We start from the raw sequence: 24,450 nt of genomic DNA, 5'->3' as shown, positions 1-24,450 counted from the left end.
CCCCTGCTCAAAGAGCCCATTGTAGCTCGCTGGCACACTAACAGGGGAGGGCTACACGAGGAGAAATCGCTCCCCGCGTGCCTGGGTGCATGGGCAGACGTGGGCAGACGTGGTCCTGCCCGCCCCACACGCCCCTCCGGGCAGGATCGGGCTCCCACAGCATCCCCAGAAATCCCACAGCCCGGGCAGCCCTGGGCAGCAGACTTGCTCCCATCCCACCGCGGCCAGGTCAATACCGGCCACCTCGCAGGCAGGCAGGAAAGATGCCTGCAGTTGGGGGTGATGCTCGGCTGAGCCGGGTGTGGGATGTGTTGTCCGTCCCACAAGGAATCAGAGCCCTCTCACTCGGTATCTGCCGCTCAGAGTGTTAGGGTCTTTCCTGTTCCTACAAATCTCGATATCATTAAGATGTATTGAGAACGAAAGGATTTACACCCTTTACAAGCCTTGGAGAGGCAGCTCTTCACTCCCAAACCAGAAGAGTCCTGCCTTTTGCTTTCAAGGCGAGGCTAAAAATAAGATCTCGGAGCATCAGGGGAGGCAGAGCAGATTTGAACATACAGAGACGTTTGCTCGTGTGCGCATCCAGCTCCACATACATGCAGCTGGCATGCTCAGCACTTACTGACAGCGTATTAAAAAGAAGCTGGAGACCTTCACTCTTTGCTAGAGGAAAACAACTGGAGTCAAAGCAGCAGCAGGGGCTCATCAGCCCATTCGCATTCCTCTCGGCAAAGCAAGAGAGAGCAGAAATGCTGTCACATCACCAAAATGCAAGGAAAAAAATGTGCTGGTATTTGCTGAAGCGTAGCGTGGCAGGTAGAGAGCGGATGTATAAAAGAAAATACAAATGCACTAGAGAAAATACAGTTGCATGGGAAAGCGGCTGCTGCATCCAGAGGTATCTAGAAAGAGGATCCAGCGTTGTCCAGGTAGCATGAGAGTGAGAAGACCTGAAGTTAAGAAATGCATTTCCGTGGCTGCTGCTTCCAGTCATGTGGGAAAGCCTCAGGCAACAGATATTTTACCTTCTACAGGGAATTTTCAGCTGAGGCAGTCCTGCTGTATGACAGCAAAGCCCGGGATACCAGTTCTGTGCTGCCTTGCAGTTTTCTCTCCAAAACCTGACATTTTTTCTTCTTGGCACCTTTCTTATCATTTCCTTCCAGTCTCATTTCTAGTTTCCAAATTGCACTTGAAGAAAAAACTGCTTAGAGTTAGTTTTGGGGCAGCAAAACTTTCTGATTCTTTGGGGTCAATTTGAACAAGGGGAGGTTGGGGAAACACGTGCTAGAGATGCTTGGATGGAGGTCGCTCCAGGGCCGAGGTGGTATTGCATCCTATTTTGGGTTGCAGCACCAAGCCCAGCCGAATTTTTATGTGCCCTCATAGGAAATTCTCTTTTCGAAACTGCCATCTCAGACGTGTAGTAAAATTCATATTGAAATAGAGGGGAAAGCAGCACAAGGAAGGCGAGATGGTGGTTGTCAGCCCTAGGAAAGCAAAGCCAGGGGGTATTTGCTTGCACCTCCAGCCCCAGCCGCCCTGGGGCTGCCCATGCCACCCTGGAGCGGGTTTGCTCTGGGGACTGTCCGGCGGCACACCACGCTCGTGGACCCCTGCTCCTCTGGCGGGCAGGCGGGGAGAGGAGGCTGGGCTCCGCGGGCACTGGGCACCATCTCGCCGCCGACCCCACGGCCTGACGCTGCCCATGTGCCCGGCAGTGCGACGGGACCCTGCTAGACCTGAGCAACGCGTCCCTGGAGGGCATCGCCGTCCTCAACATCCCCAGCATGTACGGTGGCTCCAACCTCTGGGGCGAGACCAAGAAGCAGCGCAGTTACAACCGGCTGGGCAAGAAAGCACCGGAGAAGCTGCACGCCACGGTGGTCACTGACACCAAGGAGCTCAAGTTCTGCGTGCAGGGTGAGCGGTGGGGCCCGGCAGCAATTGGGGTTTGCGGGGTGCGGGGGGTTAGCAACAGGGAGCTGGGCAGCCACCGGTTCTGTCTGCGGCTCAGTGCACATGGCGCTGGAGCAACGGCACTGAAGGCTTTGCTATCGGTTCCCTCTCTTTTGGGGTGCTGGGGTGACCCCAAGAATGATCTGGCCAAGCTGGTGAAGGAGGGTGGCTCTGCCTGCCTAGGTATGGCCCAGCACTGCGTTTCTCAGGGCTGGTTATGCCGTGCCATGGTGGCCAGAGAGGATGTGGCTCCTGCGCCCTGCCAGGCACCTCTTCCCCCACCCTCTGGGGATCCCGGCTCGGGGGGTGCCCGAGTGGGACCCGTCACCTGCGGGCATGAGGCTGGGCAGTCCCCCGCACCCCGTGGGGCTGGCAGGCAGCCACTGCAGGGCTGGGCACCCGCTGCTGCAGAGGAGGAGTCGGAAGCGGAGCTGCAGAGCTGGCACCAAGGGCTTTCGTAAGCATCTTCCCAAGCTCTGCCGCAGAGCTGCCAGCCTGGCTGGGGGGTTTTGGGAACAGCATGGTACCCATGCTGTGCCCCAGCCGGCACCTCACACCCGCTTGCTGTGGCCACCGGCGCTGTCCCCGTGGGCACGGGCAGGGCGCAGGCAGCCCAAAGTGTTGGCAGGGTTCCCCCCCAGAGAGCAGTGGTTTAGAAAGCAGCCAGCAAAATAGGTCAAGCACCCTTATTTTCCACCTGCCACCTTCCACAGCCTGGGGCTGGGGTGGGAAACAGCCCCCTCGCCGCATGGCTGCCAGGACGGCTGTGTCATTGGCCATCCCAGGCTGTCACTGGCTGTCCCTCACCAGGCGTGCCCATGGGTACAGGCAGCAGGGAGTGGGGGAGAGCAAAGGCCTGTTCCAAAGGGTAGTGAGAGGCAGTGGGGTCGGTCCCTTGGGCATGTCCCCATTTGCAGGTGGGCAGGAGGGGGGGGGGTCCACCAAGGGTGAAAGAGGACCCTGAAGGAAGTGAGAGATGGAGCGAGTTGCCCCAGTGTTGGGCACCTTCAGTGATGGCCCAGAAGAGCAGGAGGAGCTGGGAAAAGGGGCGATGCCCTGGGATCCCTCCCAGGGAGGATTCCGTGGTGCATCCTGGCTCCTGGGGGGCTGCAGTGCCCCAGGGCACCCAGGCGATTGTGGAGGTGCAGGCCTGGGGTGGGTGTCTGCCGCAATTTCATACAACACTGCAAATAAGCGGTCAAAGGGCTGGTGGGGATCTGGGCTGCCACCCTGCAGCCATGGAGGTCCAGACACTATTTCAGACCAGGGGTATTTTGGACAGCAGCATTGTCCAACACTGCAAACACCCAGCTGGGCAGTCTCAGAGCACAGGGGACATCAGGACATGTCCCCACAGTGCCACCAGCCCCGGTGTGCTGGTCCTGATGTTTTGGATGATGGCAGAAGGCAGGGGATCCCTGGGGACAGGGGGACCGACTCGGATCCTTCTCTCTTGCAGACCTCAGCGACCACCTCTTGGAGGTGGTGGGGCTGGAGGGTGCGATGGAGATGGGGCAGATCTACACGGGGCTGAAGAGCGCTGGAAAGAGACTGGCCCAATGTTCGTCCGTCACCATCAGGTATTTGTCCCTGACCGGGCTGAGTGCCTGACTGATGGCAAAAGCCTGTGCCTGTGTCACCCTGCGTTCCCTCTCTTTGTGCCCCGCAGGACATCCAAGCTGCTGCCCATGCAGGTGGACGGGGAGCCCTGGATGCAGCCATCCTGCACCGTGAGTCCCGGAGGAGGGAGTGGCTCTGCCACCAGCAGCCAGGGCGAGCAGGGGCTGTCCGCATGGTGGGACGGGGCAGGCAGGGGCTGACAGCATGGCAGGCAGCCTTGGCTCCCCATGCAGCGTGGCAAAGCCTCTGGAGTTGGAAGGAGGCTCCCGCGCTTGCTGGTGGGTGGCCGCAGAGCCCAGCCACCTGTGACTTCTGTCTGCACCCATGCCGTGTGTGCCATGGGCAAGCCATCACAGGAGCCATGCGGACAGGGACACGGTCATCCCTTGCCACGTGGGTGGGTGCAGTGGGGTTCCCCACCATACAGCAGGCAGCTTGCCCAGAGGAGAAATCCCTCTGCCCATCCCAGCGCTGCCTGGATGTGATTCCGAAGCTGTTACTCCCATGCAGCAAAGCATTTTAATGACCCAGCTGGGGGCTGGCAGCAGCTCCTCACCCCGGTGCTGGGTGCTGAGCTGCTCCCGACTTGCTCGGGTCACTCCCTGGGGTCCCCAGGCTGGGGGATGCCCGGGAGGGCTCAGAGCCCAGGAGCCCATTACTGAACTGGGTTTTTCACTTCTTTTTAGGTCAAAATTACACATAAAAGCCAAGTGCCGATGCTGTTGGGCCCCCCACAGAAGAGCAGCTTCTTTTTCCTGAAGAGGAGAAACCGAACTCGAGATTAAGCAGCGTGCAAGGAGCCATGGTCCAGAGGCACGTGGCATCCCAGACACCCGCCCGCTGCAGGGGGTCCCCAAATCCCCGCTCCAGAGTGGGGAGAAAAAACAACCCCCCAAGCCCAGTGGGGATGCTTTGTCCTGGGAAGGTCTTGGAGGCTCCTTCCCAACCACCACAAGCGTCTTCTCCAGCTGGGATGGAAGTGGTGGGCGAAGGCAGGCCGATGCACGGGGAGTGCATTCGCTGGAGCAGTGCTATGACTGGAGTTTTTTTGCCTTTATTTAAATAACCCCCCTGCTGCCTGCCCCGGCAGAGCTGCAAATGAACGCGCTCCTGAGAAAACGCCAAGCTTCACTTATTTATTTTTAATCCCCTTGAAAGACACTCGATGTTTTGCTGCACTGGCTTTCTGTCCACCTTGCACATTGGAGAAGTTATTTATTTTCTTAGCCTAGAGGAGATGGTCTCTGCCATGCCTTCAGCTAGCGCTTCTGGGATGGGTTTTAAGCAGATGCAAAGCCAGCCTTCACTGCCAGCCCTGCGAGCTGCCAGGCATGGGATGGGCTGGGGACAGACAAGATGGTGCCTGGGCCATGGGGGCAAGCATGGGGTGGATGGGAGGAGACTGTGTTTTGACATGGAAGTGGCAAAAAAGGGATTTGGGGGCTGATTCTTGGGAAGCCCCCATGCCCTGGCTCTGGGCTTTGTGTTCATATTTATGTATTTATTTAGCAAACTTTGGGGGGACTTTGGGGCTCACCTTCTTTTTATGAGCCCTAGTTGGACACGAACGCCACCTCCCTTCTCTGCTGGCTGTCCCCCATGGCACTTCCTTCCAAGTGGACTTTCCTCTCTCCTAAAGCCTGCCAGCCTGTGCCAGGGGCTGGGGACCGACATCCAGAAGCTCTTCTCGCTTGGAAGTGTCCCCCCTGGCCTTTTTACACATCTCCTCATGTGCTGTGCTGCCTCCGGTGCTCCTGGATGGCTGCAGGGAGCAGTGAAGAGCTCTTGCACCTCGGTTTCCACACAGCCAGGTCTCCCCCCTGACCCACCCCGAAGCCAAGGAGCTTCGCAGATGCCGCTGCCAGCCCCTGCCTGCAGGGGCACCCACTGCTCACCACCTGGCTGCTCCTTTTCTCCTCACCCAGCCGGGGTGCACGGGCAGGTTTCGGTGGCATCACCCATGTATCTCCCACTAGGCACATGGGGAGAGACCACGGGACGCAGCTTCTCCCCAGGATGCAACGGGGCCCGGAAAACGAATGAATGCATGGAGGCCGTGGTGGTCTACATGTGTGCCCCGCTTCACGGCGCTCCCAGGAGCTGGGAGTTGGCAGGACTGGCCCACGGAAAGGCTGCTGGTTGCTTCTGCAGGCACCTGCTGCCTCCTGAGGTGGCCCTGCATAGGGGGACACCTGGCTCCTGAATCAGCTCCCGCTCCCAGGCAGCTCCCTCAGGTCTGGCGGAGGCCCCTGTGCCGCTGTGAGCAAGCCGGGAGCATGTGCCCTGTGGATGTTGCTGCAGGCAGGAAAACTGCTGCTTGTCCCCGCTATGCCCCTGCCAGAAGGTTGGGAGCCATGGCTGGGACAAGCCACCCTCTCCTCCCCAGTGACCCAGCGCCCGGTCTCTCCTCATGCTGCAGGTTCCCATTCAATAGCATTCCCCTGGTAGTGCAGAGGGTGCTGCCGTCACTATGCTTCAGAGCGAACAGTGAGCTGAAAGGGAGGCGTTTGTCGCCCTCCCCAGGCAGAGACAGTAGTGCTGTTGTGCGCCCATTCAAGCTTTAGCTCAGGGCTGTTTCTGACAGCAGCCATAGGGCCCTGCTGACATGGGAGGAGGTGGACTCCCAGCTGGCCTCTAGCCCACGAGTCCCCATCGTGGCCAGAGCGCGGGAGGAGGCTCCAGTGGGCTGCCACGGGGTGGCTCCCTCTCCTCCTGCCCTCGGGCAGGGCGAGGGTGAGCTGGGGGCAGGTGCTCACTGCAAGGCAGGAGAGCACCGAAGAGCGAGCGGGAGCAAGCATGGGCCCAGCTGGCAGGCACAGGGGTCACCACAGCTCACCGGAGCCGTGAGCTGCATACATGGGCACGCTCCACCTGCCGTGCATAAATCCCCCCTTCTCCTCCTCCTCCTCGTCACCCCGGCCGGCCATTAATGAGTAGCCAGGTGAAAGCGTAGGGGAGCTAGGCCAAATAAACCCCAGGTCTCCTGGACCAGCAGCCTCCATTGGAAAAAAAAAACCCCTCGACCAAGCTTTGCCAGCAGACAGGTTGATGGGTTTGATCTGTGGGATGACAACACACGAGGTCAGCGGCATTTATAGCAGCAGGTTTGGCTCCATTTCCCTGCCCGCTTGGCCTTGACCCAGGGTTTTATCCCAGGCCTCCGATTAGAAAGCGCCTGTATGGAATCGGCAATGTTTTTCACCACCAACCTGCTCCTTGCACCCAGACACGGTTTGCTGGGCTCTGGGCAAAGAGCAGCACTTGGGTCTCTCTGCTGCAGTTTGCCATCAGTGGTGCCAGAGCCGGGGAATCAAGCGGGCACTGTTCGGCAGCATGCCAGGGGGCGAGGAGTGTTTGTTTGAGCTCAAAGCTGGAGGGGGAGCACCCAAACACATGTCCTGCAGGGTACAGGGAGCCCAGGGCCGCCACCCTGGACCACGGGGGAATGATGACACACTGGCACCAGTCTGCCAAGGGTGACGGGCTCCGATAGAGACATCCCCTTCTGATGATCAGTGAGACGATTCCTGCCACCTCCCCCGGGGGACACAGCTTTGATCCGCTCCCACCATACCAAAGCCATGGTTCAACAGGCCTGGCAGCTAACAACCTCCTTAGTCCAATGGTGCAAAATCTTCAGCCCAGGAGGGGACCTGCAGGGGCTGGGATGCCAGCCTGGCTGTCCCCGGCTCCAGGGAGGAACATGCCATGCAGCCGAGAGGCACGCGAGGCTCTGAAACCAATCTCCCCAATCTCCCTCAGCACCTCCCAGCTCAGCCCCGTTTGTCCCTCAAAGGCCACGGGATGGACCCCCCAAACACCCCCCCCCAGCCCCAGGCATTGGTGCCAGTGCACAAGCAGTCCGCCGAGCTGCTGCCATTCTGGGGGACCCCTGATTGCTGGGGAACCTATTGCTGTGGGACCCCCAGTCCCGTCCTCCTGCTATGTGCGTAGCCGTGGTTGCCTGCATGGAAATGGTGTCCGTAGCGTAGTGCGTGTTGCCATGTACACCTGGACTGCTGTGGGCTTGCCTCAAATAAAGATGATGATGAAATACTTGGCTGGTCCTGGGGTGCACTGGGGTTCCCCGATTCCTGGCCAGGCATGGGGTCCCCACCTTCAGGGACTCAAAGGGGAGGTGCCCGATTCGGGGTGCCGGGGATGAAGTTGTCAGTGGCAGCGCGATGGAGCGGTCCTCAGCAGGAGCTGCAACTGGCTAAAATTGGAGCCTGCAATTTTGTTCTCCCCCTCCCGGGTGGGCTCTAAATTTAGCAGGCGCTGGTTGCTATCCCCCCTCCCAGCCCTGGCTCTCCAGGGGCTTCAGCTCTTCCCAAGGCACCCTTGCGGCCTCCCACCCGCCTGCCCCCTCACCTCTCCCTGTGCTGGGTGACAGCAAGAGACCTGGAGGTGCTGAGCAGCCCCTGGCCAGTGCGGGACCAAGGCCGCCTTGGGTCGCCGATTGTGTCCAGCTTTGTGATGACTGGGCTCGTCCCCAGCAGCCAGCCTTGCTCCCCGGCCCAGGTTTTGCCACCTGCCTGTTCGTGTGTCATCTGCTAATTTTACCAGTGGTGATTTAATCCCGGTTGCCTGCCTGCAGAGGGGAAGTGAGAGCACCAGCACCTGCAGAGCCCCCTGGGAGCCATCCCCAGGCGGCAAGGACACCCCGTGCCCCCTGCGTGCTTCGCCCCCCCCCCCCCCCCAGCACGCAGGCACACGGCAGGCGGCATATCCTGGTAGCACCCCACCCGCCATTTCACCCATGACACGATGGGAAACAAGCTACCTGCCATTACCAGCATCATCCCTGGGAGACGGTGGTAGCCCTAAGGGACTCTGGAAGCTCATCAGTATGCCAAAATTGACAGAGGAATTCCCATCAGCAGCCCAGAGATGTGCTGGGCAGCTCTCCCAGGACACCAGCAAGCCCATGACCTGTGTATTTCAAAATGATGATGACAACCCCGTACCAACAGGCATCCAAGCCCCTGGGCATCTTCCCAGGATCCGAGCAGAAGGCTCCTCTCCTTCCCAAGCTGTGAAGAGCAATACGTAACCGAGTACTATTCTTTGTCCCTTCTCCAGCAATTAATATCCTGGTCTCACTCTGCAACATGAGGCCTCCACACAGTTCATTTTTCCTGTGCAACCTGCTGCATCCTTCCCGAGCTGCCACTGGCAGGTCTCCATGGCGGGTCTCACCACCTTCAGTTTACAGATGGGGAAACTGAGGCACGTGGCAGAGCAACGCTGGGGTGGGGGCCTGGCAGGCCCCCAGCAGCATGGCTCTATCCTAAACTCATTCCCAGTCCTCTGAGCTATTTGCAGTCCTGCAAGGGCTTGTGTCCACAAACCCGCAGCAGGGGGATCCAGGGCCAGGGCAGCCCCAAAGCCCCTGCAGGTGGGAACTATTTTCCTACGGCCTCCTCCCAAGAGCCCTTCTCAAAGGCTCTGCCTGAAGGAGAAAGGCTGCCAAAGCCAGCACTCAGGCGTGGGTTAGCCCCGAGCTCGCAGGGGGACCCGTGTGACACCACCTTGCTGGTGCAGAACCACCTCCCCAAGAAAGCAGAGGGGACCCCACGTTGGGGACCCCATGGTATGTGAGGCCCGAGGTCCATTCCATCTGCAGAGCTTGCTATGCGGCAGGTTCTCGGGCACGGGAGTGCATGGAGCAGCATGCCCCCGGATCTGCCCTCCCCCAATGCCGTCCGTTAACGCCCCAGCCCCACTCCTGGAACAGGCTGCGGCCCCTTTAAATCCTGCGCTGCCCCAGCCCCACCCGCTAGCCTCTTCCCCTTCTATTTTTTTATGAATGAAAAACGTTCTCGGCGGAGCCATGCAAATCGCGCCGCGCCCATTGGCTGCCGCCTCCCCTGCCCACCCAGCCGGCCTCAATGGTGCTCGGCGGAGCGGCGCGCGGGCGGGCGCGCAGCGGCATCGCGGCCAATCAGACGGCACGGGCGGCCGAGCGGCGGTCCCCCATTGGCCGCCGTGGAGGGTAAACAAGCGGCGCGGCGCGGGGCGGGGCGGGGCGCGGCGCGGCGCGGCGGAGGTCGCTGGTTCGGGGTTTGCGGGCCGGCGCAGAGCGGCAGCGCGGACCCCGGTGCGGAACGGCGCCTTCCCCGGCCGCCCCCGGCCTCGGCCCCGGCCCCGGCCCCCGCCCCCGCTCGCCCCGCGGTGGCTGAGCCCGCGGCTCCCCGGCCGGGTACGCGGGGCCTGGCGGCGGGGGGGCAGGGCGGCCCAGGGCGGGGGCGGTGTTTATGAATGGCGCGGGCCGCGCGGTGTGAATGGCGGGGGGCGCGCGCGAGCGCGCGCGGGGGAAGGGTAGAGGAGGGGAGGGGAGGGGAGGCGGGGGCGGAGTTTATGAATGGGGCGCGCGGGGCGGCGTGGGAACGGGCCCGGTTGCGGCGCGGCTCTGCAGCGCCGAGCACCGGCAGGGGCGGAGGGAGGCGGCCGCCGGGCGAGGGGAGGCGAAGCGAAGCGAAGCGGCCCTGCCTGCCTGCCTGCCTGCCTGCCTCCTCCCGCTCCCACGGCGCGTGATGTCACGACCGTTTCTATAGAAATTGGGTGACATCACGATCCGGGGGGCTGCGACCCGCCACGGCAGGAGCGGACCGGCTCCCCGGGGAGGCGCGGCGGCCCCGGACCGAGCCAGCCCCGGGGGCGGCGGCAGGAGCTGGGGCCTGATCCTGACACTCCCCCCCACCGCCCAGGCACACGCACCTGCCGGAGCCCGGGCGGGCCCCCTCCTTCCCGGGTCGGCGTCGATGCTGAGCGGGCCGGGGGCGCTGCCTGCCTCCCCCGCACCATGGATGGCTTCTACGACCAGCAGGTTCCCTTCATGGGCCCCGGGGTAAGTTTGCCTCGTGCCCCTTCCCCGCCCCCCCCCCCCCCCCCCCGTCCGTGGGGGCACCCACCGCGTCCTTGGGGGTACCCCCCCACCCCGTGGGGGTTGGGGACTGCCGCCCTCCCGAACCATTCTCGCCCTGGTCCTTGCAGAAGTCCTGTGCTGAGGAGGGCCGAGGCCGGCCAGGGTCCGATAGGAAAAGGAAATTTTTGGAGACCGACCTGGCCCACGACTCGGAAGGTAGGCAGGGCTGGCCTGGGGGGCCATGGCCTCGCTGCAGCCCCGTGAGACTGCTCTCCTTGCGTTCGTCAGTTTAGAAATAATCCTGCGAATAATGGCAGTTTTATTTATTCTTCTGTGGACTGCATAAGTCTTTCACTCTGTTCCAGAGCTCTTCCAGGATCTCAGCCAGCTCCAAGAGGCCTGGCTAGCTGAAGGCAAGTCTTCACCTCCGCCTTTTGCCATGTAAAATCTCTCTGTGAGTATTTTTTTGAGAACCGAAAACGTTGTAAAACCACTTTTTGTTGTTGTTTTTTTAGCTCAGGTCCCTGATGATGAACAATTCGTCCCAGATTTCCAGTCTGACAATTGTAAGTGATTGTTCTGGGTTTTCATTCTTGGGGTGGAGGCAGGCAGGGGAGGGAATGTTTGGGTGCCTGTGCAAAAACTCGCACTGGGTTTGGAGCCGCTTGCTTGGGAAAGCAATTGTTGCTGGGGCTGAAACCGTGAAATCATGGACTTTTGGGAGCAAGCATGTGTGGTTTGGGTTCATCTAGATGAAACTTGCAATGTCCTGTCTTTAGTGAACGGGGAAAATTATAGCCAAATGCGTGGAAATAGCTTTAACTGATCTCTGGGCTCCTTGGAGCCTTGCTGCTTGTTCGTAGTAATGTTGATTTGCTTATAAACGCTCCTTTTCCTTTTCAAGTGGATGTGAGAGCCCGTGCTGGGCTCCTTGGTTAGCCACAATCTCTGCAGTTTCTGCAGCTTTTTACAGTCCTGGCCCAGCACTGTTGGCAAGAGCGGACCTGAGCGGTGAAACTTGAGCTGCTTTAAGCAGCATTAATCACTGGCAAGCGAGCGTGTTTAAAAGGAGGCCAGTGAAAATGTAGTCCCTCTCGAATTGCATAAGAGCGAGAGTTGGTTCTGAGCCGTTGTTCGTTGCTGGAACGGGTTAGCGGCGAGGGCAGGGACTGGTTAATGGCGTGTGGTGCTTGCGCGGCTCTCGGGCGCTGGTTCTCCTGGCATTGAAGGCTGGGTTGGAGGGGAAAGGGGGGGGGAAGATCAGGATGTTTGGAGTCGTTACCTGGCAAACAGAAGTAGTAACTTGGTGTTCGTGGCTGGGTTTTGCTGCTGAGCCAGACAGCTACAGAACTTAAAGGAAATCAAATTTAGCCTGCAGTCGAACAGATTTTTCATTCCAGCTTTGTCACAGCATGCAGCGAGGGTATCTTCTCCTACAGTAAACGCATGTTAATTATTGCTCTTTGATTACTTCTGAGTGGGAAGCTTGCCATTAAACTGTTCCAGACAGCCCAAGTTTTCAGATGCGCTTTTTTTCCTTGTCTCCCCTGAGATAAAAGGCGAGCCCAGAGTCAGAAACGCAACTGGCTGTTGACATCCTAGTGCAGCCCAGCAGCTCTTGCTTGGAGCGGTAGAAACTGCAGCGTGCGTGGGAGGGTGGCTCTTAGAGCTGAAGCTGTTTCCAGTGCCTTTTGGCAGTCTCTTGTTTCCTTGTAACCTGAAGAGCTCAGAGAGAAGAGACAAACTTTTCTGGGTGATACAGGGGAGGAAAAAGAGGGAGAGAAAAAAAAAAAAAGGCATTTGGTTGAAACTCTTCAAACGTTCTCCTGACCTGCTCGGCCTCTGCAGACCTGGTGTTGAAATGACTTTGTCACTTGAAAGGAGCTCTTCTTGCATGACTCCCTGCTGTAATAACCTTCCTTAACTTTCCTGGGGAGAGAAAGCAAAGGTTTCCCTTGCTGCTGCACAAGGGGCTGTGCTGGCTGTGGGGGGACTCGGACCGTGGTGGAGGGGGATGGGGAGCCCAGCTCATCCATACCGGCACTGGAAAGAGTTTAAAGAGGAGAGAGTCTCTAGCTTACAGCTTTCTGGCCCCATCTTCTTATTTCACTCTGGTTTTGAACCGTTTGCAGTGTAGGAAGAGAGAGAGGGACAAATCTGGTGCAGCCACCCCTCTGCACCTGGCTTTTGCTAGCAGGAACGTGTGCTTTCCTGGGCTGGGGGTCATATTGGGGTTCAGTGCCTCTTCACTCCAGGGGAAGGTAAATCCTTCCCTAGTCCATATGGACGTTTGCAGACATGCATTGGACTCAGTTCTTGCAGTCATATAATTCTGTGCCTTTCACCTGAGGAAGCTGCCGCTTTCTTTTATCCTGAGCAAACCAGTTCCATCTCCTACTCTGTTGCATTCCCAGGGCCAGGCTTCCCCAGCACAGCAGCAAAAAGGAACAAACCAGGCTCAGTTCTGACCCTGTTGCCCTGGGGAATGCCGCCGCCACATGTGCCGTGTCGAGTCACGGCGATGCTCCGAACTGCAGCATCATTCTTGCCTTGCTAAAAAACCCTCATTGCATGGGCAGCTTGGCTGCTGCCCGCTCGCTATTCCTGAGTCTGTAGCTGAGGTCCCTGGCAGACACAGGCTTAATATTGGGGTTTAGCACCAAAGTGCCATAACATGCTGGAGGGTGGTGGGTCGCTGCGCTGGGGAGGAAATCCTGCCATGGGGATGGGGAAAGCAGGGCTCCTCTGAATAAGGGATGCGTTGTTCTCAGTGCCTTGGACCGAGGAACAAGAGGCTGGATTCAGTGCTTAGAAGCTGGCCGGAGAAGTGGCAGATCCTCCCGGGAAGGCAAGGAGGCCGTGGGTGACGCTTGCAGAGCTCACCATGCTGGCCATCGTGCCACATCCCTGGCTGAGCATAGGTGCAGGTTTGCTGGCAGCACTGTCCTGGGGAGAAAGAAGGGTATATGTACAACGGTATATCTTGATTGGTTGTTTAAATAACTGGGAAGTGATGGGGTCATGCTGGGGAGATCAAGCATCATGAGAAGTTTTGCCTTTTGCGGGGGTTTGTTCCCAGGGGACTTGTGGCCCCTGGCCTGGGTGGCATGTGGCTAGAGCCACAGGCAGGGCACGGAGCGGGATTTCTTACACACCAAAATGAAAGCAGGAGGTTTGTTTCTGAGGAAGAGTTGTTTAAACAAAGGAAAGCAGGAGCCTGGTTTCTATTTCTGGCTTCTCTCCTGGCGTGACCTTGGGTGCGTCCTGTAATGCTGGGGGATGGAGGGGCAAGCAGGGAGCTTGGCTCCCAGGTGATGGCTTGAGTGGGTGCCAAGGTCCCCAGCCAGTGCCTGGGCTGGAAATGGTGGTTTTGTTGCCTTCCTCTTAGCTCGGGCAGCGAGTGCCACCAGCAAAGCCAGCATCCTCCAGGCTCGGCCTCTTAGAGGTCCCGTCACGCTGATGCTTGGGAACAACCTGCCCTGTCCCCTGCCAAGGGATTCACTGACAATTCAAGGCCCCAGACGGCTTTGGGGTGTCAGCTTTCCCACGGGAGACCTCTTGGCTGAAGGTTGGCGTTTGGGGCATCTCCAGCTTGGCTGGTGGTGCGGCACTGGGGGGCACGCCTGCGCACCCCCCGTCTTCCCCTCCTGGTTGTGGCGCCTTGCTGGTCGGGCACAGCAGCAGCACACATGGCTGGTCCCCTTGCCCGGCCTCCCCGGTGCTCTTCCATCCCCAGGGACTAAAGCAGCGCAGACAGGGGCCGTCAGGCACCCACGGGTGCTCTCACGGCTCCCGTGGCTCAGTCCTGGCATGGGTGTGCCGAGGCGTGTTCTCTGGCCCCGTCTGTAGTTAAGCTGCTCCCTCTGCCTATTTTTATATATATATTTTTTTTTTTTAGCTTTTAATTACAGTGCCGAGTGCAGGACTGGAAAGGTTAAAAGCACTCGTGCACCCAACGTGCCTTTGAGGCACTGGGGCAGGGCGTCTCCTTCCCCGGGAACCCTCCTGCCGCCTTTCCCGCTCCCTGCCTGCCCACTTGCTGCCAGGGGCCCAAAACCAGCTACTTCCCCCCCACCAAAAGCCGCACAACCAGCCTCGGTCCCCTCCTCGAGTCCCACCACCGGGCGCTCTGGCCTCACAGCCCCGGCTGGCCATGAGCTTGGCGGCAAGAACATGTCTTGCCGAGCAGCGCCGGCCGGCCCCGCAGTGTTTGTGTAAGGAATCCAAACGTTGCACAAAGTCTAGGCTTGGGCAGCTGGTCTCTGTTAGGATCTTAAGGCTCGTTTCCCTTTTCTTGAATGGCAGCGCTAAGCTCTGGGGAAATTTTTCTTTTCTTTTTTCTTCTTTTTTTTTTCTCTTTTTTTTTTTTCCCCTGGCCACATGAATGGAGCGCTCCAAATTGTTTGTGAATGGAGGGTGGTGCCCGCTCGGAGACTTTTTTTTTTTTTTTTTTTTTTCTCTCAATGAATAACCAGACCCTATTGTACGGCTGGCAGAAAAACAACTCGCTCCAACAACACGGAGCCTGTTAGGGAGAAACATGCCCGCGATAGGCAGCTGGAGCCCTTCCAAAGCCAGTTCCCCTTGCTTTCCTGTGGCTCGCAGGGCGCCCGGGCTTTGCCGCCGCTGCGCCGGCCCCCCATTAGGGCTAGAAATGCTGAGAGCGGCAAAACCTCGCTTGGGGGGGGTAGGGGGGAAGAAGGAGGAGGGGGATAAATCCAGCTTGGGAGCGGGTGGAAGGCGTGCGGGGGGCTGTGCTGGCTCAGCGCTGGGCTTTGTGTTTCAAATCCTCCTCGGGGGGTTTTATGCCCTTGGTACCAGCTGTGCCGGGCCCTTGCTGGGGTGGGGGGGAGTAGAGAGGGGAGTCAGCAGCTCTTTAAAGGTTTTGACAAATTAGGGGAGCAGCTAATTACCTGGCAAGCTGTGAACAGTTGTCCTGGAGCTATTTGCTCCTCTCCACTGTAGCTGGGCTGTGTTTAGACTTTGCATGAAGCTAATACTCCACTTCCGATTAGTCTTGGCTCTCCTCTGCAGGCACTATTTAGGTAAAGAACTCTGAGGCGCTTTCCCTTTCCTAGAACGCCTGCTTTTAGAAATTAATTAGGTTAAGCGTATATTACTCGGTTTAAAATTATATATAGCGAGGGGGCTTGGGGGGGCTGGGAAGGATTGGGGTTTAATGGGACGTTTGCCACTTGAACTCAATACAATTGTGGGACCCTGGGACTGGGTCCCCTTGGAGCACTGTCGCTGGGGGAAGGTGGATCCCATTTAGCCTCTGGCCAGCTAACTGGGAGCTGAGTATGTCCCTGCGAGGGCGAGCGGGTCGCTCTGTCCCGTTCACAAGCTCTTGGAGCTCCAGGTTGTCAAGCCCCCTCATTCCTTGCCCCACAGCTCAGGGAGGCAGCCGCTGCCTGCAGTGCCTGGGCATGTCTCCCCTCACTGACGGGTTTTTGGCTCGGCCCGGGCGCGTGTCTCATCCGAGGCTGTTGTTGAGATGCCTGTTCCCCTCTTGCAGCCCTTGCTGTGCCCCCTCTCACCCTGTGCCGTTCCCCTCTCGGATCCCAGCGGGGAATGACTCCCCCTCTGCCAGCGATGTCCTGGGCTGGTGGGATTGTCCCAGCCCTGGGACCTCTGCCATCCCCTGCAGAAGTCAGCCCTGCCACCCCGCCTCAGTCCATCGGCACGTCAGGGGCTGCCGGGGCACCGTCCTGCCGTGGTTTGGTTGCCTGATGCTCCTCTGGGGGGTGGTAATTTGGCACCTGATTCCCAAGCAAAGAGCCCCCAAGGGGATGCTCCCCAGGGGTGACATCCCCCATCCCCTTTTCCCGCACGGGGGAGCCCATATCCTCCTCTGTCTCGTTGCAGTGGTCCTGCACGCCCCACCTCCGGCAAAGATCAAGCGGGAGCTGCACAGCCCTTCCTCGGAGCTGTCGTCCTGCAGCCACGAGCAGGCTCTCTGTGCCGGCTACGGGGACAAGTGCCTCTACAACTGCTGGTAGGTAGCGCCGGGGCGGCCGCTTGCCCGCGGACCCCTTAGGTCACGGCACGGGGACTTGTCTCGTTGGTCGGCCTCCGCCAAGCGGAGATGTCCTCGTTAGCGTCGCCATCAGCCCCTGTCCACTCTGCAGTGCCTATGACAGGAAGCCCACCACCGGGTTCAAGCCATTAACGCCGCCCGCCACGCCGGTGTCTCCTGCGCACCAGGGATCAGCCCTGCCGCCGCCGCCGGCCCCGGCTGCGCAGGCAGCTGCCCATGGGGCGGCCCCGGTCCCACACCCGCTGCAGGAGCAGAGGCAGCAGACCTTCGCCATGCCGCGGCCGCCTCACCCACCTATGCACATGCCAAAGATGATGTCTGAAAACCAATACCACGCAGAGCACAGGTAAGGCTTCCCCCGCCCAAGTGAGCGCTGGCATCTTGCGGCTGTTTATGGGGACTTTGGCCCTCTTGGGATGGATCGGTGGCCTCAAGCTGTGGGGAGGGAAGGGGGTTGCTTGTCCCCTTGCTGCAGTCACAGACCGCGGGCCAGATGTTGCTGCCTGGGGGCCCATGGAAACCAGTGCGGCAAAACTTCCCACTGGGATCTCACAGCTCTTTCTCCCCACGAGGCAGCTCCCTGCGAACGGGGACCTGCTCCTCCCAGCCCCGGGGACACCGGGCAGACCCTTCGCCTCCCCCTCAGGAAAGGCGAGGGAGGCAGAGGCTGTCACCTGCATCCATCCCTGCGGTGGCAGCCGATGGTGCTGAGTCAGGGCTTCCGCTCTCCTCTCTCCCACCTGCCGCAGCGCTCTGCCGTCCAAGCTGAGCCCTGCCGGGCTGGGGAGCTGCAGGCATCCCCGTCCTGCCCCTGAGCGCCCCTGGGCTGAGGGTTGGTCCTTAGCTCCCACGTGCTTCGCGTGGCATCCCTGTGATTTTGGGGCTACGGAGGGAGAGACCCTGCTCCCCACTTCCTCTTCAAGCTGTGGCTTTATCCCCCATCAACCCTGCATCCCTGGAGGCTTTGCCAGTCCACTCCCTCGTCCTGGGTTTGCTCGCGCTATCAGTAGGTGGCATGGTGCAAGTCACAGTCGACCTCCAGCTTTGCTTGTGGCGTCCTGGATGCCCTTTGCTGTGGTGATGGCTACCATGTCACCAGCAGTGGGGTGTCCCCTTTGGGCATGGGGCTGGATGTGGCAGCCCAGCAAAAGCCCCGTGCAGCGGGACCATGGAAACCCTCAGGACGTGCCCACAGTGGGAGAGCATCCCTCCGCGGCGAAGTGGGGCTCGGCTCCGGGCGACCTTCGAGCTATGCGGGGGTTTGGCTGTGACCCCTTGGGAAGCGCAGTGCCAGCATGGGGCTTGGGTTTCACTCAGGAAGGGCAGAGGGACACAGCTCGGAAATGGAGTAATCCCAGCCCGGCAGCTGGGAGAGCTCCAGTTACAAAGCCAAATGGCACACGGCCGGCCGAGAGGAGCCGGGCACGGAGATCGGAGATCGCCTTTCAAGGTGCCGGAGGACGAGGGGGATGTGGCAGCACCCCCTCGAGATGGTCCCTTATCCACCACTGCCAGCAGAGACTGTGCTGGGGCCCAAGCTGGCGGTGGCAGCACCCCAGAGCTGAAAATAGTGCTCCCTGTCACTGAGTTCAAGGTTTAATCCCAGCCGCGCAGGCGGATTAGCGGCCGGCTGGAGCTGCGGAGTGGATTTGGCTTTGCGTAAGCGCCCGCCCGGGTGCAGCATCCCCTGGGCCCCGCAGCTCTTGCCCTACCACCCCAGGGGCAGACTTTACTGGTTTACGGAGACTTTTACTGTTGTGGGGTGGGTTTTTGTTTCCTTTTTACACTCCTATACAGATATCCCCGCCACAGCACGGGGCTGCCATCACCCGAGGTGCATAGTGCTCTGCAAAGAGCTGGCCCATATGTTGTCCTGCTCCTCCGGCGGGGGGGTCCTCAGCGCTTGGAGGGGGATGGGGCTCCCTACCACCCCACTGGGTCCCCCCAGACAAGCCCTCGTGGTGGCTGTGCTCCCGAGGAACCGTCCCAGCCCACTACGGGTGGGACACAACGCCACCCAAACCACCCTGGGAGCACCCTGGGCTGAGGGCACCGAGCCGGCGTGGGGTCCCGGTCTGGGGTCCCGGTCTGGGGCGGGAACCAGCGGCGTGCCGGCAGGGCTGACCTTGCCACCCCTCGGTAACACCCCGTCCCTCTCCCCTCAGGTTTCAGAGGCAGCTGTCTGAGCCCTGCCACCCCTTCCCACCGCAGCCCGGAGTCCCGGGGGACAGCCGCCCCGTCTACCACCGGCAGCTGTCGGATCCCCTTGGCCCCACTGCCCCACACCCCCCTCAGGGATTCAAGCAGGAGTACCACGACCCGCTCTATGAGCATGGTGGCCCAGGGCTGCCCGGCCCCCCCAGCCATGGCTTCCAGCCCACCATGGGCATCAAGCAGGAGCCCCGGGACTACTGCATCGACTCAGGTGGGTGCGAGTTGGGGTGGGCAGCCAAGTGCCAGCGCTTGGTGTGGGGGGGGTACGTGTTACACCAGCAGCACCCAGGGGAGCAGAGCCATCTCTGCTGTCTGTGGCTCATGGGCAGCAGCACGGCGGGTGCAGGGTTGAGCCTCAGGCAGTGGGTGCCATGTCACCCTGGGACTTCCACGGTGCAGGCTGCTGTTTCGCCTGGTAGATGATCTCTCTCTTCCCCTCCCTCCCCTTTCCTTTCCAAAGCCGGGGTGGGGGGATATAGCAGGCATTCACCAGATGCCGCACGGCGTGGTCTGTGCCATAGCCACGGGCTGGGGTGCCCCATGGCACCCGCAGGGTCCCCCCGCAGCCCTGGCCTGGGGCTAGCTGTGATTTCTGGCTGCTGGACCCCACCAGCATCACGGAAAAATCCTCTAATCGCCTTAGGACCTAAAAATACCCTGACCTCGGGATGGAGGGTGGCACGGCCGAGCAGATGGCAGGGGAGGTGCGGCAACGCCTCCCTTCCTGCGGGGCCCGAATTACATGGTGAAAACCCGAGCTGACTTAGACCTTGCTCCCAGTGCTCATTCCAGTGGCCCCCCACTCCCCCTAAATCGTGCTGGTTTTCCCCCAAGGCTGGAGGTGGGTGCATGGCCCAGAGTGTGCTGGGGTGGGGGAGATGCCCAGGCTTGGCTACAGGATGTGCTTGGGGCGGACGATGTTGCTGAGCGCTCAGTGGGACCCACGGTACGTACGTCCTTAACGCTGCTTTCATCTCCCTCGCAGAAGTGCCTAACTGCCAGTCCTCGTACCTGCGGGGGGGCGTCTTCCCCAGCAGCCATGACGGTGAGTCATGGGCATCCCTGGTGTGTTCTGTCCCATCCCTCCCTCAGGGCAGGCAGACCCCCCCTGCCTCACACCTAGCAGAGCTGCTGGGCACTCTGAAAATGCCCACGAGAGCCTACATGCAAGCAGCACCAGCACCACTGCTAAAAATAGGGTCTGTGCCATGCAGCCGCCAGCCCCCGCGAGCATGCTACGAGGGCATGGCACCTCCGTGCCACGTAATCTGGGATAACGCACCCAATATAGCTACTAAGAGGGTTTTGGTTCCCCCAGCTCCCCAGGGTGAGGGGAGGACAGAGCTGCGTGGCGCTCGGCCAGCAAGCTGGTGAGATGCCACTGAAATAACGGGATGGGGCTGCTCCTGGCACTGGGGGACAGGGTCTTGGTGCTGGATTGGGCCAAGCCAGAGGTTTTTTGGGGTCTGGCTGGGGTGGTGTAAGGGTCCTGTGATCACCGAGGATCTTTTCCCCTTAGGATTTTCGTTTGAAAAGGACACACGATTGTATTTTGATGACACATGTGTGGTACCGGAGAGGCTGGAGGGTAAGAATCCAGCCCCAGAGGAGGGCTGGGGGGTGACCAGGGCTCACGGAGGGAGATTCGGGGCTGGGCTCCACAGCGGCTGGCTTTTCGGCCAAGCTGTGCTGGCACGGTGCTCTTGAGAGCTGCTGAGCATCATCCTGCATGGCTGCTCGGCATCACTGCTGTGCCCCATCCCCATCCCTGCCACCCACCCTGCGCCTCCCCTGCTTGCAGCGCCAATCCCAGCACCTCTCCCCTCTCTCACCCTGTGGCCTTATCCTGCACGGGGGGGTCCCAGCACAGGAGCGAGCCCAGTGTTGCCGTATGTGTCCCCAGCTGGAGGTGGCACAGCCCGGGAGGGGGGCAGAGCTGGGTTGTTTAACCAGCTGTGTCTCTGTGCGGGCAGGTAAAGTGAAGCAGGAGCCCACCCTGTACCGTGAGGGCCCTCCCTACCAGCGGCGCGGGTCCCTGCAGCTCTGGCAGTTCCTGGTCACCCTCCTGGACGACCCCGCCAATGCCCACTTCATTGCCTGGACTGGCCGGGGCATGGAGTTCAAGCTGATCGAGCCCGAGGAGGTACGGGATGGGTCCTGCTCCAGTGCCCAGCGAGCCAGGGCTGAAGCCTGGGAGCAGCCGCGGGGTGAGACTGGGGGGGTCTGTGGGGAGGCCGGATCCTTCCCATGCAACACAGCGGCTCACGCTTGAAGCGAGACACGTGTCTTTACTCTCTGAGCAGCTTTTGAGGGTGAGAGGGGAAAAGCCAGTCAGCCGTCTGCGCTAAGCAGCTGTAGAAATTTGCCTTTAATTTCCTCTGCTGCCTCGGCACGGCACGCGCTCTGCTCCTGGAGCCGCTGGCGGTCACCGGCCACAGTGGCGTTGCTCCCGGGCCCGCCACTCAGCCATGGCTCCCTCCCTCCGAAACTGCTCCCATCCTTCACCCTGGGTGCCCAGCGACAGCTCCCTGCCGGCATGGTGCCGTGCTGGAGCCGTGCAGCTCTCTGCAGGAGGGTGACACAGAGGAAGAAGCTGTTTGGGGAGTAATTGAAAGCAGCTGTAGTGCCGAGCTGCGCATTGTGGGTAATTACCCGTAATATCTCTTACGCCATGCATGGATATTGTGGTTTATTGAAGCGGCTTTTTTGGCAGGCTCCCCTAATCAAATGTCTTTTGATTCGGCTCCTGGTTTGGTGGTGGCGGCGTTGTGGCAGCCGCTGCTTGGAGCTGGAGCATTTATTGCAGCAGGCAGAGAATTGCTTCGGGACCGCAGTGATGCTTTCACCCCTGGCTGCTCCAGTGCCCAGAAATGAACCCCTACCCCACATTTCCATTGTGATTTCCTTCATGGATCCAGGGCTAAGCCCTGCTGGAGCCTTCACGGCTGCTTCTTCTCTCCCCGCAGGTAGCGCGGCGCTGGGGCATCCAGAAGAACCGGCCTGCCATGAACTACGACAAGCTCAGCCGCTCCCTGCGCTACTACTATGAGAAGGGCATCATGCAGAAGGCAAGTGACCCCACTACCACGGTGGGGTGGAGGATGTGACCATCCCCTGCTGTCACCCCAGCATCCTGGGGCACAGCAGGAGGGGGGCTAGGTTCAGCATTTGTCGTGCTGTGCTTGTTATTCCCCGGGGTCAGGGGGAGAAGGTGCAGGGCACCTCTCATGCCCTCCTCCTCCTTGCAGGTGGCCGGCGAGCGGTATGTCTATAAGTTCGTCTGCGACCCCGATGCCCTCTTTTCCATGGCCTACCCCGACAACCAGCGTCCCTTCCTGAAGACGGAGCCCGACTGCCCGGTGCCCGAGGAGGAGACGGTGCCGCTGACGCACTTCGAGGACAGCCCAGCGTACCTCCTGGAGATGGATCCCTGCGGCAGCCTTCCCTACGCGGAGGGCTTCGCTTACTGACTCGGCCAGCCAGCAGAGCCACGAGCACTAGCGCATCCACTTTGGGCAAATATGGTTTTGTAAAGAATATTTTTTGCTGTTCATAAGGAAAAAAACCAAACAAAAACCAAGAAACAAAACAAACCGTGCGCGCACACACAAATTGGAGGAATCTAAAAGGCCTGGTGTGTGTCGCTGCCGAATTCCCACCCTTACTGTCCAAGGGCTAGTGCGTAGGACTGCCCACAGCTGGCACCTCCCGCCAAGCATCGGCGTGATGTTTTGGGGCGACGGGAGCTAAAGATGCAGTCTCTGACCCAGGCCCCGTTCCTTGCCAGCACCGCGAGGGCCGACGGCTCCGGCAGTGTCCCGGGACTGGGCTGAGCCGATGTGGCCACCTGGCCAATTGTCACGACAATCTGCTTTGCATCGAGCACGATCTGCGTAGCTGCCTTGTGTGGTGGAAAGGGCTTTGATTTGCACAGAGGAGGGATGCGGGGCTGGGGGGGCCACCTGGGCCAGCACCCCGGGGCTGATGTGCGCAGCATCCTACCCCAACCCCGAGGAGCCTTCTGCCTTCTTCCCAAACCACCCTCCCCACCCCATCCTCGTGATATAACCTGATATAATGGTTTCTCAGCCCCTCCCAGGTCCTCTCTGTGCCCCTCTTGCTCCTCCTCCCCAGCTCTGGCTGTGGGCCATGGGTTGCATTTCAGGGGAGGAGATCTGACCTTCTTTTTTTTTCTTTTCCTTTTTTTTTTTTTTTGATGTTTTAGGAGGAAAGAAAAAAAAAAAAGGTTTCTAAACTGATTTTTGTAGATTTTTTTGTATTTTAAGGCAAAGCTATTTTTTTTTTTTTTTTTTTTGCAGCCTGGCTGCTGTTCCCAGAGCCCCTGGGGACACCCCCCTGGCTTTCCCAGTGGCATGCTTGCAGGGGGACCCCTCGGTGCCCACAGCTCCCCAGGATGGCTGCCGAAGTATCTGGTCCACTCCATTTCACCGCTCCAGTCCTGTTTCCCAGGGGAACCGGGGCTGAACCCCGGTGCCAGCTCAGCTGTGCTCCCCTCCCCTGCTCAGCATGGCCTTGGAGCTGGGCTGTAAGGCTGCGGGTGGGCAGGGACAGTGGGGTCCCTCACCCTGCTTCCCGGGTACCCTGCTTCCCTCCAGCTCCCCCCTCCCAGCTGCACCTCCTAACACTCCTCCACCACTCATATATCCATACCTGCCTATCCCCCTCCCTCCACTGGCTACATGTTTTTGTTGTAAATGCTGTATAGGAAATTTTTTCTCTTCCTTAGTTAGCTTTGGTTGGATTTTTTTTTTTTTTGACTGATTCATTCTTTTTTGGGGAAGTATGAAGATTAACTCTGGGTAGACTCAGTTGCTCTCCCCACGGTGGCTGCAGTGGCCTGTACCGGTGGGGAGCATTCGGTTGTGGGAACCCTACCTTGGGGACAGGGTTGTAACCATTTGCTCAGTGTGGCAGGTCTACAGTGCAGAAGGGGTTAATCTGAGGACTGATTTGAAATAATCTTTACTCGAGCAGGGCTATGTATCTCCTGCAAAGCTGCATTACATTCTGTACTGTGTACAATAAAGGATCTTGCTTTCTGTTCCTCCGCGGCTGCCTGGGTCCCTGCTTTGCCTGTGCTGTGGGATGTTGCTGGGGCTGGGAGGGAGCCTCTGGCTGGGCTTATGGGGGCAGAAGTGGTCCCAGGGTACAGCCCATCACTCAGGGCATGTGGGGCCATGTGTCCTTTGCAGGAGCTGGGACCAGGTGGGGGTCCAGGTCACCAGGGCAGGGCTGCCCTCTCCCCAGTGCTGTTGCTCCCAGGTCTGGATGCGGCCGTGGCTCTCACAAAGCCACATCCAGTGAGAGGGTCCATTTGAAATGGGGGCAGCTTCTGCCCAGCAAGGTGCAATTTAATATTGCCTCCTTGCAGAAGTTTCTCAGCTGCCTCTGTCCCCTTTGCTCTCCCTGGGAAACCCAAGCTCCCCACCATTGCGCAGGGCTAAAGCTGGTGGGGACTTCTCAGTGCTGAACCCAGAGAGGAAAGCCCCTTAGATGCTCCTAGCAGTGGTCCCCCAGCACTTACTGGCCCCATTTCTAAGCAGGGAAAAATCCCCACGGAGCAGCAAGGTCTGCAAAAGGCTGCAGGAGGTGGGTGGAGGGCAAGGCCCTACTCTATGAGGACCTGACTCAGTTGAAGCGCCTGTGTTTCCCCTGACAGGCTGGAGAAAAGCTCAAATGCCCTAGAACTGCCTGGTCATGTTGGCCTCTATTTTAGTTGGTTAAA

The 24,450-nt window shown here is 59.7% G+C and overlaps 2 protein-coding genes across 4 annotated transcripts in view; both read left to right on the top strand.

Moving 5' to 3' along the window:
* Positions 1-7,638, top strand: part of LOC104323045 (diacylglycerol kinase beta-like) — a 29,144-nt gene extending 21,506 nt beyond the window's left edge. For all 3 annotated transcript variants that reach the window (XM_069791712.1, XM_069791711.1, XM_069791713.1), the window contains 4 exons: positions 1,725-1,926; positions 3,422-3,542; positions 3,632-3,692; positions 4,269-7,638. In XM_069791712.1, the coding sequence (XP_069647813.1) occupies positions 1,725-1,926; positions 3,422-3,542; positions 3,632-3,692; positions 4,269-4,367 (483 nt within the window). In that variant the 3' untranslated portion in view covers positions 4,368-7,638. The remainder of the gene's footprint in view (positions 1-1,724; positions 1,927-3,421; positions 3,543-3,631; positions 3,693-4,268) is intronic.
* Positions 7,639-9,621: 1,983 nt separating this feature from the next.
* On the top strand, positions 9,622-23,769 carry ETV5 (ETS variant transcription factor 5). Its single transcript, XM_069791710.1, has 13 exons — positions 9,622-9,784; positions 10,293-10,432; positions 10,579-10,666; positions 10,816-10,863; positions 10,966-11,016; positions 16,319-16,448; positions 16,582-16,836; positions 18,656-18,915; positions 19,690-19,749; positions 20,224-20,292; positions 20,678-20,847; positions 21,671-21,772; positions 21,953-23,769. Exons 2-13 carry the CDS (start codon positions 10,388-10,390, stop codon positions 22,172-22,174), a joined length of 1,500 nt encoding a protein of 499 aa, XP_069647811.1. The 5' UTR covers positions 9,622-9,784; positions 10,293-10,387; the 3' UTR covers positions 22,175-23,769.
* The last annotated feature ends 681 nt before the right edge of the window (positions 23,770-24,450 follow it).

Source organism: Haliaeetus albicilla, chromosome 9, assembly GCF_947461875.1.
Source record: "Haliaeetus albicilla chromosome 9, bHalAlb1.1, whole genome shotgun sequence".
NCBI lineage: Eukaryota > Metazoa > Chordata > Aves > Accipitriformes > Accipitridae > Haliaeetus > Haliaeetus albicilla.
Note: the sequence above shows the minus strand (reverse complement) of the source record. Positions and strands in the feature narration are given on the sequence as shown.

Coding starts and splice junctions, on each gene's coding strand:
- ETV5 (XM_069791710.1), top strand. CDS start 10,388: ATGGATGGCTTCTACGACCAGCAGGTTCCCTTCATGGGCCCCGGG. Junction 10,667..10,815: donor CCTGGCCCACGACTCGGAAG/GTAGGCAGGGCT, acceptor ACTCTGTTCCAG/AGCTCTTCCAGGATCTCAGC. Junction 16,449..16,581: donor AAGTGCCTCTACAACTGCTG/GTAGGTAGCGCC, acceptor TCCACTCTGCAG/TGCCTATGACAGGAAGCCCA.